This window comes from Poecile atricapillus, chromosome 1 (genome assembly GCF_030490865.1).
Source record: "Poecile atricapillus isolate bPoeAtr1 chromosome 1, bPoeAtr1.hap1, whole genome shotgun sequence".
In the NCBI taxonomy this organism is placed as follows: Eukaryota; Metazoa; Chordata; class Aves; order Passeriformes; family Paridae; genus Poecile; species Poecile atricapillus.
Window position 1 is genome coordinate 66,633,536 of NC_081249.1, and position 17,962 is coordinate 66,651,497.

Genomic DNA, 17,962 nt, shown 5'->3' on the forward strand with positions numbered 1-17,962 from the left:
TCAAATACAATCCAACAGAGTTTGAACAGATTTAATTTTAAAGCTTGGAAAGCAGGAAATTTGGCTGCCATTTTAAAAGCTGAAGATGCTCAGACTTAGAGTGGGTGTACCAAGGTACAAAGAGAAGAGCTTCTCAAAGCTGTGCTTAGGAGCACTATCATATGTGACTGACAACCACCTTATAAAATATTAAGCTATTTTGGATAGTAATATGGAAAAAATTATTAGAATAAACACTGAGCTGTCTAAAAATAGTATGTTATAGAAACTGTGTACATTTTTCAGTGTGAAAGCCAACTACGTATAAAAAGTATAATTGTTTTCAGTTTATGCCTGAATCTATACTCCAAATTAAACTCATACAAATATGTTTTTCTTTTTTATACTTAGACTTGAGGATCAAAATCGGAACACATGAAAAACAGAAACTACAGAAATCTGGCATTAAATTTCCATGTTTGGAAGTAAAAGGCTTATGTGGTTACGTATCTATCACAAAATGGGAAATGGAATCACTCTTCTTCCACATTCCTGTCGCTTTCCCAGACAAGCAACTGCCCCAATGAAATTCCTATCTTGAATGCTAATTTGCAATAATAATGAAGTTTGAAAGGAAAAAAACCTATTTAGTAGTGCATTCTGAATTCAGTGAAGAGTTTCTGTTCTGAAGCCTGAAAAACTAGGAGAGATATTAAGACTTTTTTGTATTTTCTATTGAAACTTTTATATTTGTTACTTAACTGATTTATTTGTATGCACATACACATAGACACTTTCTTAAAGAAAAAAAGCATAAAGTATGTCAAAGCTTAAGGTACCTTAGCCACCTCCAGACAGAGAGAAAAAGAAAGTAACAGAAAGTGTAAGAGAGAGAAGAGAGAGATAAACTGGGAAGGAAAGAAAGAAGGATGGAAGCAAGCAAGGAAGCTAATAACAATCACCTCTGGCTCTGGAAGTATCAGAGGTACAAGCTGTTAGAGGCGCTGAGAGAGTTATTGGGGAGCACCACTGTGCACTTGCTACAGTCCTTGCTGGGTTTCTCTTATGGTTGCTGCTTTCTGCCCTCTGGGCCACTCCAGACCATCAGAGCCACTGGTGTGTGGATGGCAACTGCTGCAGGAGAAGGAGAGAATGTGATGGACAACAGGGCTCTCCCAGCCCCACGGGAGAGGACACACCCGGGCAAGAAGAGAAGGGTTGGAGAGGGAAGATGAGATCACCCTTGGAACCACTGTTGGGCTTTGTTCTCCCGAAGGGAGAAGGATGAAGATGATTCCTTTCATGTACCCCTAAACCTCCTGAGCAGGCTGTGGTCACTGCTGGAGACAATAACGATGATATTTGGTTCTTTCTTTCAATCCATTACTCTAACAGCAGATAATGCAACAAAAATTTCTCTGTTTGGCCTCAAACAAATTATTTTTATATGCCTGAAAAATCTAATAATTAAAAAATCTGCCTTCTCAATAGAGGCTTAAGTTTGTGTTCTTTTATTTATTTATTTTTTTAATTAAGAAAATCTATTGTTTGTCTGTTTTGTCTGTTAACAAAAACAATAGAAATAATGCTATATATATTATTAACATTTTGAGAATGGCAACAGAAGTAAACTCAAAAAATATGATCCTCCTTTACTCCTTAGGAGTAGGTAAGAAAAAGCTTCAAACAGCTTTGCTTACTGGAGATTGTCTATACTGGTCAACTCTCGTAAAGAAAATTCCATGTCAGACTTTGGCCAAAAGAAATGTTACCATAACTCAAAATGTATGTGTACAAATATGAAATGCATATTACATGTCTTAAGATGAGTCAAAAATATATAAGTTTTCCATAAAAAATACTTATTTTGCAAATTTTTTTGTGGCTTTAAATGCAGCTCCTTGATGTATTAGTGTTTTAAATGCTGCATCTGGTCCTCTGCAGGACTTCAAAATCATTTCAGAAATGTAAATGAGCTGTTTGTTAAAATCTAGAATAGAAAATTTCCCCATGGGCTAAATTATTTATCTTTTTTTAACTTTTTTTTTTTTTCTGTACTGATGTACAACTTTAATTGTAACTCTATGTAGTACAACTTTTGGCACTACTCCAATTTCCTCTAGTGACAGCGTCAAATATTTTTTCACTTGGAAATCAGTCAAAATTATGATGATTTCTGTTAGTTTGTCTGAAATGAGACAAAAGGCTTATATTGCATAGGCCACAAAACAGACGTTGAAAATGTTTGGTTGCCTCCAGTTTTGTCTGGACATCAAACAGATGACCTGGAAGTTAAAGGTCTTATATCTCATTAATAATAATACAAGCTGTCAAATCCCCCTGACCTAGTGTGTTCCTTAGCACAGGGCAGTGAGTCAATACACTCAGCACAATCCCAAGAAGTCTGGAGAGAAGGCTTTTCACATTTAGTCCTCAGGCCAGTGTGGACTCGCTACTCATGCTGGCTCAAATGGAAGATCAGCTCTTGTTTATCAGTAATAGTACTGCTTTCTAGAAATATTTCTACTCTGAAGTTCAAATTGCTAAAAGTTATGGCAGTGCTGGGATGCTGCATCTGTCTCAAAATTCCTGGCTCCTCCAACCTCGAGGCAGATGTCCAAGAAGAAGGGAAGATTCTGTAGTGAAGGTTATGATACAACAAGACTAAAATTCATTAAAGGCAGTTAGTGGCTTTCCTTGTGTTTATTTGGATGTGTTTATTTGCTCAATTTGCTCATATAACAGAGCAAATAACATGCATTTATTCTTGCAAGAGTGTTGTGAGGCTGTAATTCACTATGGCTGATGAGGAAGTCAGGTTCTGAGTTGATTGAGCCCACGCAAGTAGCCAGATGCCTGCCAAAGCCCTTTGTCTTCCTAAAATAGCTCAAAGCATCATATCCTCCTATTTTTATTTCCTTTCTTTTTTTTCTAGAAAATACTCTTTTAGAGAGTAGCAAAAGATTCCATCAAGGATCCCTTGCTTAGCTGGGGTATATTTGCAGCTGTCACCAGCTCTATGACAAAATAGATGAAATGTGCTCCAGTTAAGAACGTGTATCTTTCAAAAATGTCATTAAGGCTAAATTCTGCTCTCAAACACACACAAACGAGTCTCAGCAAGTGAAATGCATCTTCACAACAAAGAGAAAAGAACATCTTCCTAAAATATAGAATTCATAAAACCCGGGTAGATCAACATTTATTTTATTTTTTTAATGACCTATTTTAATGCAAGATCAGTGCTCTAAAAAAATACCAAAAACCAACCCAAACAACAAACTTTGTTAAAAGAAAACCACATATCTACTTGACAATATCTCCCTGTAAAAATGTAAGCTTATAATATTAGAACAAACCCATATATTTTTCATTTTGAAACAATCACCTTCTAAGCAGGAGGCAAACTGTTAGCAAATTTATATTCTCAGGATCTTAAGAGAAAAGGTAAGTATTTAAGAGCCCTACTGGAGCATTAGGAAATAAAAATGGATAAGGACAAGAGTTAGTAATATCAAGTCACTACAGTGGATTTGATTGTATTATCCAGAAATTCACAATATATTAGGAAACTGTTAAAATTGACTGGGCTATCTCAATCATTAGTTCTAACAGAGATATGACTTGCCTCTTGAAGTGAACAGTCTTGGAAGAAAAGGAGCTAAAACTGAAACAGAAACATGTAAAATATTTTAATGCATAAATGCTAAAACGAGAACAAGGTCTTTTGCTAACTCATACTGTAAGACAGTTTCAATACTGCTTTTGTTAAAAATTGTGATGCAAACTTTTAAGTCATAATCCTAAGACCATAATAACATGGAATCAGATTTTCATATTTTATTAAAATGTTATTTAATATAATGAAATCCAACCAACTGCAATTGCACCATATGGAATACTAAGATTATATAATAAAAATATTCAGGCTATAATTATTTATAAATTCTCCATCCCATATGCAATTTATCAAAGTGAACTTTACATTGATTTGTGCCACATGGTTGATGAAAAACTATAAAGTCTCTGGAACAAAAGGTATGTACAGATAACTTAGTATGAACAATCTCAATCTGTTTCAAACTTTCATTTTTTTTCAGTTTTAAGTTCACAAATCACAATACTGTATTATTTATATCCTCTTAGTTAAAAATTTTCTAAAACCCAAGTCCTCATCTGTTTAAAATGTGCCTTAGTTTCACGGAATAAACAAGGCTAAGTTGTTTTAGTTAAATGTGGACAATCTTAAATCAATTGAAACCTGGTTTATAAAGATTTCATTTAATTCCTATCTCTTACTGAGACAATCCAAAGCATTGTAAATCAGGTTTGAATTGATTTAAGCTTTAAAGTTAAATTGGAGGCATATCTGAATATAGAAATTCCTATGTGTCATTTCAATGTGAGCAGTAACTAGATATAAATGATGCTGTGCTATACCATAACCAGACAGATCTCAAAGATTTCCAGATCACGTCTACTAAATGTACATAACTCTTTAGAATTAGACAAGAACAGACAGTGTGGCTTTATTTGGACCTGCTCTTCAGAGCCATCAGAGATTGTTCAAACCTCCTTAGGCAAAAACCCCACCTTCTTTGCCTACTGCTTCTCCTGATTTTAGTTACTGGACTCAAGTTTCAGAGCCACATTCTGTATACTGCAAACTGGGAAAAACAGTGATATCATTGTATGTGAAATCATACAAAATCAGCAGCTAAAGAGAGGGTATCGTGGGATTCAGGGGGTTTTTACCAATGCAAAATTTACAGAAGACATGTATGATACTGTATGTGATCATTAACTCTCAACATCAGCACCAAAGATGAGTGAAAGTAGAGTAGCAAAGGCTGCACTTAATCTAATAGTAAAACTGATATCGTGGAGCGTGGGTTCTTTTTGAGAAGCTCACAGGTTTTGGTACCATATGGCATCATTATCACATCACCTCACCACACTTGGAAGAAGTTTGCTTGCTCTGTTAGCATTGATAGGGAACACAAGGGCATCCTGTCAATATTTCAAAAGTTTTTGAGGGTTTTTTTTTTTTACTTTCTATTATTTCTGCTTTTGCAATATTGACAATATCTCACAGTTTTACAAATGGTAAAAGCAAAGGACTAGAATGACTGTGCCATGTCCTGAGGGATCAAGGGATGCCATCAAGCTGCAATCTTGAGTAAAAAGATAAATTGCACATTAATTCTTAAGGACACATTGAAATACTAGGTTTCTGCAGAGGGATATAGCTATAGGAATAGTATTGCATCACTGTGTTCGAACGAAATGTCAGTGTTGTGGCATAGAGAAGAACTTCATATCTGACTGAGAATTTCCAGACTGGGTAAGAATTTATCCTGTCCACTTTGCAGTTGTAATCAACATTTCAATTCAAATGCATATTTCAGGCTTTAAACAGCCTTTTAATCTCCTGTACGCATATTTAGTTGGAAGCACTGTTCTTAGCTATAAGAACTTAGCCAAAGCAGTACAGAGTTTTCCTTCTAAAAGAGAAAGGGACATTGATCAAATTATCCCACTCATGGTCCTGCTTGATGCACTACTGTGTTGTCTTTATACAACAGTGTCTCAGCAGCAGTTAGCTGCTGATTGAGAAAGCAAGCAGAGTGACATATTAACTAAGATAATCATATACTGATGCTTGCTCCCAAATAAAAGCATCTATTTCCCCCTCTCTGCTCTGCTCTAGTTCTAAAGCATGAGGCTAACTTCCATGTAAACAGTTGCTGGAGGGGTTTTTGCCTCTTCATTTTTTAATGTTTTTTGTTTGATTTTTTTGCTTTTTATTTTTTTAAACATCTACTTATGACCTCATCCTTGCTATCAATTTTCACTACGGTATCAGAAGAAAGTGCAGGAACAAAGATAGATGTATTAGAAATTCAGTTATGCAGAAAAAACCATGACATCACAAAACTCTCCTTTTGTGAAGTAGTTTAATGAAGATACGCCTAAGTAAATCAATCTAAAAAAATTCATACTGCATTTCATACTTCTCAGTTTTATTCCATCTGAGAGGAGAGTGCATTTTCAACTTTCAACATGCCCTTTTTCCTAGACTACTTCCCAGGAAAGGTAGTATCACCTCTAGGACAGAGCTGTAACAGAACCTGCTAGAAGACAGATGAAACAGATCTCCCTGCATTCCTTCACCCAGGAAAGGACCAGAAGGGCTCTCTCGTGCATATTTACGGAGGGTTCACTCCCAATTCGTATGCTAACTCCCCAAGTTCATAGCTTGGTTACAGCTTCATTCTCTCTCTTAGTCCTTGCTCGAAACAGGCAACTTTTTCTCTCACTGTCACAGATGGGTTGAGATACTGCAGATCCCCCTTAACTCCATCACTGAGAGAACTAGGTGCCAGCAGGAGGGCAGGTGTCTCTGCACAAGCTGTGTGGCACTTGGGATCAGGCACAAGCACACTCTGACTCACAAAACCCTGACTTGTGGAATGAGTCCGCATTTACATTTTAACACAGAAAAAAAGATGAAAAAGAAAAGAGAATTTTCGCATTCATATTTTTCAACAAGTCACCCTCACTAATAAAAGAATTTGAGGTGTTTCTATTTCTCACATCTCTGCTCAATAGGCAATAGTCACATCTCTGTGCAATAGGCAAATGCTTTGTAATCACTGCCCATACCTCACGGAAGTAGAGAGGAAGCAATAAAATCTGAAATACAAAGAATCTGTTCATTCTGCGATTGTATGCTGAGCTGTCAATATCAAGATATTAACTACAAAGGTTAAGAACTAACAAGCTTAAAAGAGCCTTTTGACTCTTATCTCAGTTCTAATGAAAAGTATAATTACCTGCAAGGTTATCAATCTCTTTTTCTTGGAGCAGGCTAACAGCATCATCATCTCCCTCCAGCATAAGCTCTGTTTCTGCATTCTGATTCACCACAGCTTGACTTCGGAAAGTTTTCTTTGACTTCACTACATCCTCGTCAGTGCCTAAAAAAAAGTTACAAATGTTGTGAATTTACCTGAATAACATTTTAAAGTTAAAACAATGACAGTCAAGTAGTAAAAACATTACAGTATAAATAATTTTTATCAAGAAAAAGGACCATTTTCTAAAATTTTACCAAGGTTTACAAAATATGCAGCACTATTCTGTTCTCTGTCCCGTCCTGAACAAAATGCAAACTTTTCCACAAAGACTCTCCTGGTTTTAATAATTGCTATTTACTTTGTGTTCAATGTTGTTCCATTAGTTTTCCACCTGCAACAAATTCAGCAGGAATTTCTTTTGGGTTCCTGGTGCCCTGACTCTGACTGACCTGAGAGCACAAGCCACCTACTCTAAATAAAGAAGCTGCTTTCAGGAATCAAAATCTCTCAGGATTTTTATCTTTTCAGATAGGAGGGATAGGATGATGAAGTAGGAGGTGGCTTAACTCTGATACCTGGTAACAACCAGGTAGGCTATGCAGAGATTCAGAAAAGACTGAAAAAAAAAGACAAGCATGGTGAGGGAATTTCAGTGCACATCTGTGTGTGTGTTTTTAAGCAACTCAATAAAAATGGCAGTACACGGATATGCGCCAGTTACCCAAAGGTTTTCATGGATAATTCTCATTTTTCTTGACTAGAGTTGGATTTTTCTATTCAATCTGATAGTTCATTACGGCAGGAAATTTAACTTAATGCATTTTGGGAATATCTTACTGAAACTTGCCTGATTTTATTCTTATGATGTAAAAAATAAATCCAAGTGTGGTCAAATGACAGAATCATAATTAGGTTTTATAAGTACCTTTCATGTTACTGTTGTGACCATCTAATAGTATTTCTTTTTTAGCTGGGAAGAGGTAATAAGTTTTATTTTCAGTACTATGGACTGAATGTAGCCTCAGGCAAGAAAGATTCCTATTTTTTTTCTTAAACAGAAAACCTTGCATCTTCACCTTGGACCATACAAGACCTGGGCATCTCCACTTCTGTCAAGAAATAAACCCCCTAAACTATCTCTCTTTTTTGTACGATAATTTGGAAATTTGCTTCCTACTAAGCTACAGAATGAGTGTGAAAATAGGCAAAACTATACACATGTGGATTTTGTTTGTCTTCCACAATGCCTGAACTTAAACAGGATAAAAACTATTATGGCAGATGTAAAATACTGTGGTAAAATCCAATAAGGCTCATGGCCCCCTGTTAATACAGGACAACTAAGAGGAATATGGTAAGCAGACAGGTTAGTGAAGATAGATACATGAAATGGAATTGATGTATCAGGCAGTTTTGTTATTACAAGCAGTTGGGAAGATGTTATGATTTTACCTCCTACTCTTATAATTAGTTAGAGTCTTTTAATTAGTTTGTGCACAGGAGAGTCACAACACATAAATAAAAATGCTGGAGGCATATCTTTCTGTGGGTGTGTTTACTCTGAAGATCACTGCTAACATGCCACTTCATCACAGGCTGAGATAACTCATGTTTTACACGGCCTAACATTAACCTTTTGGATACTACTGCTATTATCTCAATTGCTACTTCTGAAACTATGTTCTGAAACTCTAAAAAGGTGAAGAGAAATAAGTAAGCAAAACCCCATTTTTTTTACCAAGCTCAAAAATAGGGAGTTGTTTGCCGTTTTCTCTATTAGGACCATTCTGATAGTGATTAAGACAGTGCTGCTGTATTTTAATATGCTGTGTTTTGCTGTGTTTAGTTACTAGGCTGTGATCATTACTTCACTTGCATAGGTTTTTACTTAATTCAACTAACTAAAATTATTTGCCCAATTTAAGATTGGTTCATTTAACTGATTGTTGGAAAAGTTTTCAGTATTAGCACAAGTGTTGGATTTTTTTTTTTTTTGTTGGTTGGTTGGTTGTATTTTTTTTTCTTTCCTATTCACAAAAAGAAACAAGAATGGTAGGAGTGAGGAAGAAACCTCAAACTGTAACGTGCTGTAACAGATTTCCAGTTGCATTACATCAGAATTGTTTTGCATATTAAATCAGTAGGTCAGGATCTTGATACACTTCTGTTTACAGGAGGGGAGCTGAGCATCATTTGACACAAATAATAACTCCTCTTGTGAAACATGTGACACCAGAGGAGAGCAGGCCTGAGATGAACTAACATGGTGAAGGAAGAAAGCTTCAAAACACCGTTCTCTTCCTTTTTGGTAGCTCTAATCAGGTTTATGTAAATTTCTGAGCTTTATAAAATGTGATAATCTTCAAATTAACTAATTAAAAAGTACTAATCTGGAGTAAGAGTCAATAATTTCTGCAGCAACTAATTAATGACAATTCTATACAATTATTTATGCATGAAAATATATTCTTAAACTTACCAGAAAGAAAGTCCCAAACTCCAAATTATTACTAACATTTAAACGACATCCAAAGAACTTGAAATTTAGGGTATTTGAAATCCCTTGTGATGAGTGTACCAGATTACAGAAATATTGCCAGACACAGGTGTAAGAAACATGGCAGAGTAGAAGGCATTAAATTAGTTTGGCAAATTTGGAGCTTAGCAACGAGACAAATATATATAAAATCCATTCCAGTTTATAATATTAAAAATACATTTATGTCTATGAAATATAATAAATAGTCCTTCTTTGTCCTGATGGAAAAAAAAACCCCCTCTGGTTTGGCTGTTGTTAAAATTTATCACTCTGTTGAGTGCACCTTAGTTTTGCTGTACTGTACCAAACATCTATCTAAATGAAAGTGTACAGGACCTGGAGTTGCCCTTCAATCACTATATCCTTTATGAATTAGAGTTCCATTTATCAAAATTACAGCAAGAAGAGTAAGGTCTCACAGGGCTGTCTCATTACAAGGCTTGTAAACACTGTCCTTACAAAGAAATGGTTTAACACCTAACAAATCAAAAACTGATTGGGAATAGAATTTATTTGAGATCATCTATCTTCGGAAGACGTGCTGTACTGAGTGCACTTCGTGGCCTTTCTACCCATTCATCAAGAAATTAACAAGCTAATACCACAGACCACCAGATCTCCTTGGATCCTGAAATGTGAAATATGTTCAAAACAGATCTGTCACAGATGTTCTATTTTTATATTTCAAGACGACTTCAAAAAGGTTTTAAAACAAGAGAAACTCTCTAAATAAGAGAAAGAAGAAAAACAACTTTAAAACCAGACAACAAACTGAATAAGAAATTATATGACATAAACCTATGTCTATTATTGTTAACAGTGATATAAAAAGGAGAAATGAATAAATGAATATTTGATATCTCAGGGTGTTGGAAAAAAATCAAAACTCAATTTTGTTTTCAAAGCTTCAACAAAATTACTATTAAATTAAATCTATGGCCAGACACTTCATTTTAAAATTTTTAGCACACAAAGAGCCTCTGTTTTAAAGACACAAAATGAAATTGTATTAAGTCTAATTAGAATAGGTTTCAAATCCATTAAAACAAGAAAAAAAAACCAACAAAACTAGATGTCATTTCAAGAAAGCAATGTTGTGACACCGGAGGGCACAGAACTAGAACTGGCAGATGCTATCAGTTCTTGTCCTTATCAAGTTCCTTCTTAAGGGATATTTTAAGGAATAGACTTAAGAGATAGACTGGGATTTGGAAAGGAGCCTTGAAGCAAGCAGCTAAGTATTTCTTAAAACAAGCTTTTGCAGATTTTGAAGGCAGTAAATCACTCAGATTGCACTAAAGTCCAGCTGAATTTGGTGACTTGCTTTCTTGAAACTTAAAGGCTCTGTCTTAAACATATTTCAAAAGGCACAGGACTAGATAAGCTGTTAAAAAAAAACCCTTCTTTCATTACATCTGTTAGATTATTTTGGTAGATGTGCATGTTACAAACTGTCTTTCTACAGTAATTTCACGAAAACTGAAAGCCCTTTAAACTGAAACTCCTTTAAAAGAAATCAAAGAAACCCACCAACAGTCCTCTACAAAACCTCAATATCCATGGGAAGGTGTGTATTTTATATGTCTGAAAGATTGTATGAACTGCACAGTAAACTTGTTCAGTACTGCCAATAATGTACTAATCTCTCTTCTGGTAGCATTAATTTTCCTTAAACAAAAACTATTATGCAGTCAAAAAAACCCCAAACAGACAAACAAAAAAACAAACAAAAAACCCAAAACAAAATCCCAAACAAACAAACAAAACCCCAAAAGAGCCACAAAAACCATTACCACAACCCCTCAAAACCTAATAATTTCCCTAATTAGAGCAGGAGAATCTCATGTCAATTTTCAGATACAGCCAATAGAAGTATTTAATATACTTCATGAAGCAAGGGTGGGTGGGGTGGATGTTTTTATTATGTTATCTGAATTTTTGAGTCTCTATTTTCAACTAAATCAATGAATTCCCTACTGGGTTCTATAGGTCACAACAGATTCTAGGGATGCACTCTACATTTCAAAGATACTGTAAGCGTCCAGATCCACAAAAACTGTCCATAGATAAAATTTTAAAATTATCAGCACAAACACATATTATTGATTTAATTATTGATAAAATAATATGATAAATATGATTGATTTAATTAATGTTTATGTACTTATTTCAGTAAAAATTAAACTGATTACTATTATTTAGTAATGTGAACACAGCAAAGGAGTTTCTAGGTCTCTCTTCTGTTTATTTACTACAGATCCAAATATAGTGTTTTATATTTTTTTCTTTCTGTATTTAGTAAAAAATGAGGTTAAAAATATGGTTATTTTTAAGAAAAGTTTGCTTGGTAATACTGTAGCCAACAAAAGGAGACTACTGCTTCTTATAAAGTTGTTTCCATAGTTTACTTCAACGAATTACCGATAAGGCAATTTATGTAGTGAGTGCTCTTTGATCTTTGAAGAGAGATGGCAGAATGGAAAGTTAACCTCATTTTAATGTTACCTAAATATTCTGACAGGAAATTCTAATGTTTCCAAACATCTGGAAATCTGCTTCATGGGATGGTGTTCTTCTTTTCTATAAGAAACCTTTTTCATATACTGTCTTTTACAGTTTTATGTGGCTTCTAAAGGAGCATTTGACATACGTAAAGTCTGTTCTCTTTACAGTAAAATGCTGCATTTAATTAAAAGCTCTCTTTTATAGTGGCTAAAGTGGAGTTTTTGTGAAGCTTAGCTCTCCTCAGAAAGTTTTAAGGGTAAACTTGCTTCTTACTCCTTACATATGTTACAGTATGTACTGCTCTGGAGAACACTGATTTTCTTGCTGAATTTTCATCACATAAGGTAGTTTCCACTACTTTATTAAAGAAATTCAGAATTAGCTCCTCACAGGAGGTTACCTGACAGTTCTTGATGTGAACCATGAAATTGTATCACAGGTGAAATATAATTTATCAGCAGAGTTTGGAAGAACAAAGCATTTTCTTGAGAGAGATTTTTTTCTTTATTGCACAAACTAAGTTTTACAGGAAGAACCAATCTTATTTATAGGCAAAATTAAAATGTACCACCACTATCTACATTTTTTGTTCATTCAACACTAATAATACTTGAAAATACTTAGAAAAGAAGATTTGCTAGATAATCTGTCTTCCTGCTTTATGTATGCTAGCATACATAAAGCTTTCATTGCTAATCTTCAGTAACTTGATTAGGCCCCGGTACCCTCGCAGCGGTCACAGTTATGGAGAGCAGCTGCCTGGGAGTCTGGAAACCGACCTCTACAAAAACCACTAAGATTAAATCATCGACATGGTGACCACTCTATCTCAGCCTAGTATCTTCCTGCAGGACTACGGAGCCAGCCTTCCTCGGGCTGCCCTCGCTCCATGGGAAACATGTACCAGCTATCCCTGGCTCTGCACAAGTGACTGAATTTTTGGCTTTGCCTAGCAGCCCAACACTGCCACGTCACAGCCAACTGCAATAAGCTGTCCCCACCTGTGCCTGCTGAGGTTGTTATTTAAATTGCAATGTTTTTCTGGAACGAGCAGCTTTGACTGGCATATAATTTAGTTTCCCCAGAGAATCAGAGAAGTGACTGCTGATAAAGAAAGGCTGGTTTTAATAGATTTAATAAAAACCAGAGAAATCTAAATCACATTTTCATTATTAGGGATCTTTGAAGAAATGAGGAAAAAAAACTATGAAAAATGCATAGAAATTAAAAATTGCATATATTTGTATTGGAAATTTCTTCCACTAAAAGTAAAACCAAATAACATTTCTGTTTTCTATAATGGATAAATACATGAAAATATAATCATAGACATTCAATCAACTTTTCTCTAATTTTTATATGTAATGTCTGATCTAATAATCATCTTCATATTTATAAATAAATAACTGCTTTATATTTTTTCACTTTTCATATTCTCAGATGTTTTGCACTGTAAAACGAGACTGACAGACTATGCAATGAAGATTGAGAATACAGGCAAGGCCAAAATAAACATGTTTCTCAGATGAGGCTGAGTGCTTTAAAAAAAAATAAATACTTGTAGTCAAAATGTTTTATATTAATAAAAAGGGTCCCTCATAAAAATAAAGGTTAAAGTACCATGTTGGGTACTCTTTTTTCCTTTGGTTCCCAGATAGGAAATCTGAGATTCAGAGCAGCCATGAAATTTATTTTTAGAAGCTGTCAAGACTGTCATGTATGTATTTGAGATTTCAGGATTTCTGAGCATATGAGAGGGAATCCTGCACTGATTCAGCACTGACCGTAAGCAGCCAGTGGGTGACAGAGTCAGATATTCCCAGTCCAGCAAATGTTCCAATGCATTTCAGGATCCTGAAAGGCAGTCCCCATTCTGACTGGAACCAGAGGAAGTGCCTCTAATGGGGACTAACAGTCAAATGTTTATATTTGGATTAAGATGTCGTTTGCCACTGTAACTTGTACACAGAGGAATGGATTCATATTTCATGACTGACAACCTTTACAAATCCCTGATAGTTTGAAGGGCAGCATTTTGGCATATACTGTAGTTTGATAAATGGCAGAAAGAAACCAAATTCTTCTCTGGATAATTTCAACAAGCAAAGTTGATATACAAGAAAAATAATTAAGAGCAATAAAATTTTCCTAGGTGTGTTTCTAGCCATTTTAAAAAAGTACAGTAATAGCTGAGAGGAAAATATCTGCATCACACCAACAGTTATTGCTCAGTGGAAAGGACATCAAGGACACTTGCAAGTAAGAGAATTGGATCAATATTAACGCGATTTTCATTTCATGCTTCCCCAACTCCAGTAAGCTGACAATATACTCTGATTATGTGAACTGCCTCTGAGTAACATAGAAAAGGTTATTAGAGCAAGAGGTGGAAATGGAATGCACTTTTTATATTGACAGGTCTGCTAATAGAGTGTACTGATTTTCAAAGCCATGCAATGTGTTTTCACAATTCGGTTTTGACAGCAAAAAGGAATTTCATTTATTCTTAATTCAAGGTATTCACATGTAAGCAAAGGTTCTTTAAGACAGGCCACTGAAGAGGGTAACCAAACTATTCCAATAGAAAGATTTAATTAATAAGGCAAGAAACAAAAGGTGATTGAATTTCAATATGTATGACATGATAATGAAACAATGAAATACATTCCCTAACTGAGGCATTCTATGCTTTTGACATAGCATCTGATAAAATCTTTTTAAGATGACATAAAAGTGAAAAATGTGCCTATGTCTCGTCTTAATCATGAGGCCTGGATTATGTCTGGAAAGTTTTAGATTAGTTCCTAAGCGCACATTCCCCAGGAAAAAACATGTTCTGACTATCTGCTTGCAGACCCAAAAGCCAGGATCAATGTTGTCAGACCTCTAAACTGGCACAATCCATACTAAGGAACTGCACCCACATATGCTGGCCTTAATTTTGCTTCCTGTTCACAAAAAAAAAGAAAAAAAAAGAAAAAAAAAAAAGAAAAATCTGATTGAAAAGGCTAACAATGATAAAGCCTTGGAAATAAATGAAATGCTCTTTGGAAATACAAACACTTGATAATGCAGAGACACGGAAGAAATGGCATGGCATTTCATGTAATTCCATGAAAAGAAAGTGGCAACCCTCTCTATGACAGGGGTTTGGAATTATCTTTAAGATCCCTTTCTACTCAAACCACTCTATTATTCTATGAAATGTGATTTTACGACCCAAACCAGGGTATTCTATCCCAACATTTCTAACTCTTACTTAATATTTAAAAGTTAGAGTCTCCAAACTGGTCAAAAGATAAATATTTTTTTTTAAAAGTGCATACTACACATCTGCAAGTTTTTAATTCCTCCTTTCTGTGGACATGATTATGTCTTTGCTAGAAGTCAATTTTCCCCTCATCACTAAAGCTTTTGCTCTCAGATCCAAAAAAGATTGGTTCTTTGGAAACAGCCACTGTACAGAGACGTAATAGGACAGCTAAAAAAAAATTTATTCTCTAATGTAGGTAATAAATGTGTAGGAAGTAAGTTTAAAATTTTTTATAGTAGCTATCATAATTCCAGGAGTTATGCAACCATTTCAATTTCTATCAAGACTACTTATTTACAGAAGAAAGCTTCAACAGCTCATGATCAGTGCTTTGAGAGACCCATTTGCCAACATATCTGAAATTACTTTATCTTTCTGGAATGGTAATCTTTTCAAGTGAAACTCTTCTCTTCTGAGGCATACAGAAAAAACAATCTTATGCAGTCTTTACACAGACAAAAATCTCCTAAACATGACATGATGTCACATAACATAATGTTTCTTTAAAGGACTGTCAATGTTATATACAAATAATAAATTTGTCAATATAAAAATGTCATTAGAACATCTAGATTTACTTTCTAGATTCCCACTGCTTCAGTGTGCTGCACTATGGTTTTTATCTGTCCAAATGCAATTTTTTCCTTATGTAGACCCCCTCATCTTCAGAACTGGTTTACATATTTTCACTCAGCAGCTAAAGCAACTGGTGGGAAGAATTGCTTCTATTTCAGCATAGATCAATGCCTACAGCAACACCAGACAAAGGACAGCACCCACAGGATATGCACATTTGTGAGGCTTCATTGTGGCTCTAACACTGGGATATTTGTGTTTAATTCTTAGAGCTGCTAAGGGACTACACTCTAGTAGCAGCAGACAGACCTTCTGTTTGGGCCAGGCTGCTGTAAATACATAAGCTCCTTCAAGCTAGAAATTGTATAGCAGTTGCAGTTATCTACCCAAGTTATCTATCCAGATAGCAATTATTTATCAAATTTAAATCAAAGCTTTGATATTTTCTTGCTTAGGAACAGAATTTTAATCTATACTTTTTGTGTTTGTTGTTTTTTTTTAATTGATTATTTTTTTAACTATTACTTTTTTTCTAATTTTTTTAAAACAAAAATAGCTGAAGTTATAGAACCTCTGTTTCATGCAGACCAGGGGATGAAGAGTGAAAGAGCAGTGGCACACAAGATAGGAGAGATAAAGCAGATTCTGGGGGTCTATCATTAAAACAGCTCAATGAGATAACTGAAATGGGTGAACAGTAATCACTGTCCCAGGTAGAAGGCCTGAGTGAGTATTAAGAAGGGCTAACCCACAGAAATCTTAGCAGCAGTCAGCAGTAAAGGAAAAAGGAGAGCAGTACTTTATTTCACTTTCTATTAAGCTGCCATGTGGGGACTGGGACATCTTTCATTCTGCTTCACAAATATTACAAGGGAGCACAAACCTTGCTGGGATACTTACAAAATTTCTATGCTTATGTTAAATTTGCAAGCACTAGCAACATTATATTCCACTTAGATGAGAGCTGAGATGCTATTTAGACAATGTGATCAGCTTTTTAAGGGCACAGGATTGAATGATTTGTGCTATTCGACAAAAGCCGAATACCAATAAAAGACTTTTTGAGTATTATGCATAGTTCTTTCAGCTGTGAGAGTATATCTGTTGTAGATGGTGTTCAGGCTGTTATGCAAACACACCAGGAGAGGTACTCTATGAGCACATCTATAGGCATAAGGATAAGAAAAATGTGATTTCCTTATGTAATGCATATGATATGAAAAAGAAATTTAAACAACTGGAAATATGCATAATATGCTGGCTGACAGAATTCTTAACAAGGGATTTTCCTTATCATGCTGGTTAGTAGTGTATTTAAGAACTTTTCCATAAAATGTATTTGGTTTTCTTTCACAAAGTACATCCTCATCCCTGCCTGTAACTTGTACCATATGGAAACTCACAAGAAAATCCAGTTTATTTCATTACACTGGTACTTTTTGTGTGTATTTTTTTTTTGTGTGTATTATACATAAGCATTCACACTTTTTGTGTGTATTATATAAAATAATGAAACACACAAAGTAATTGGTATTGAAGAATACACTCTACTACTTCTGTCTAAGGATATGGAATAGACATTTCATATATACCTAAATCCTCAATTCTTGTGTACAAATCTTCCTCTATACATAAAATGTCTACAAGAATTTTCATGTAATATAATAGAAATAGATTTTATGTGATAAATGTTAAGTAGTGCAATGTAAAAAATGATAAAATAGTTAGGCATCTTAAAATATATACTGTCTCTGAAAATAAATTCTTTTATTTTCAAAATATAAACATATCAGTTTACTTTTCTTTGGGAAAGACAAGGAATCACCTATACTGAACAGATTCCTACACTCTTCTGTTGATTTAACCCTTGCAAGTAGCCCAGAGGCTCACAAAACCCTGAGCCCATTGCCTACAAGCATGTCACATCTCTAACTGACCATCAAAAAGAGTGGGACAATAAAGTCTTTTTAGATCTACAGTCTTTACAGATCTAGAGATCCAATTATCCTTATGCAAAGGTTGTAGCACTGCTGAAACAATGCAGAAAATACAAATGATTTACATTCCCACTTACAAAGTGGGGAATGGAATCCTGCAGTGAACACATTAAGAAGAATGGAGGAAATTTAGAAAAGGAGTATTTTGTGCATTTAATTATTGCCAAAAGAGATTTTTGAAGTGCTATTACTC

At 34.9% G+C, this 17,962-nt stretch overlaps 1 protein-coding gene across 2 annotated transcripts in view; it reads right to left on the minus strand.

Moving 5' to 3' along the window:
* The window catches only part of NBEA (neurobeachin), a 461,177-nt gene that overhangs the window by 157,055 nt on the left and 286,160 nt on the right, over nt 1–17,962 (minus strand). For both annotated transcript variants that reach the window (XM_058860312.1, XM_058860303.1), the window contains exon 40: nt 6,816–6,959. In XM_058860312.1, the coding sequence (XP_058716295.1) occupies nt 6,816–6,959 (144 nt within the window). The remainder of the gene's footprint in view (nt 1–6,815; nt 6,960–17,962) is intronic.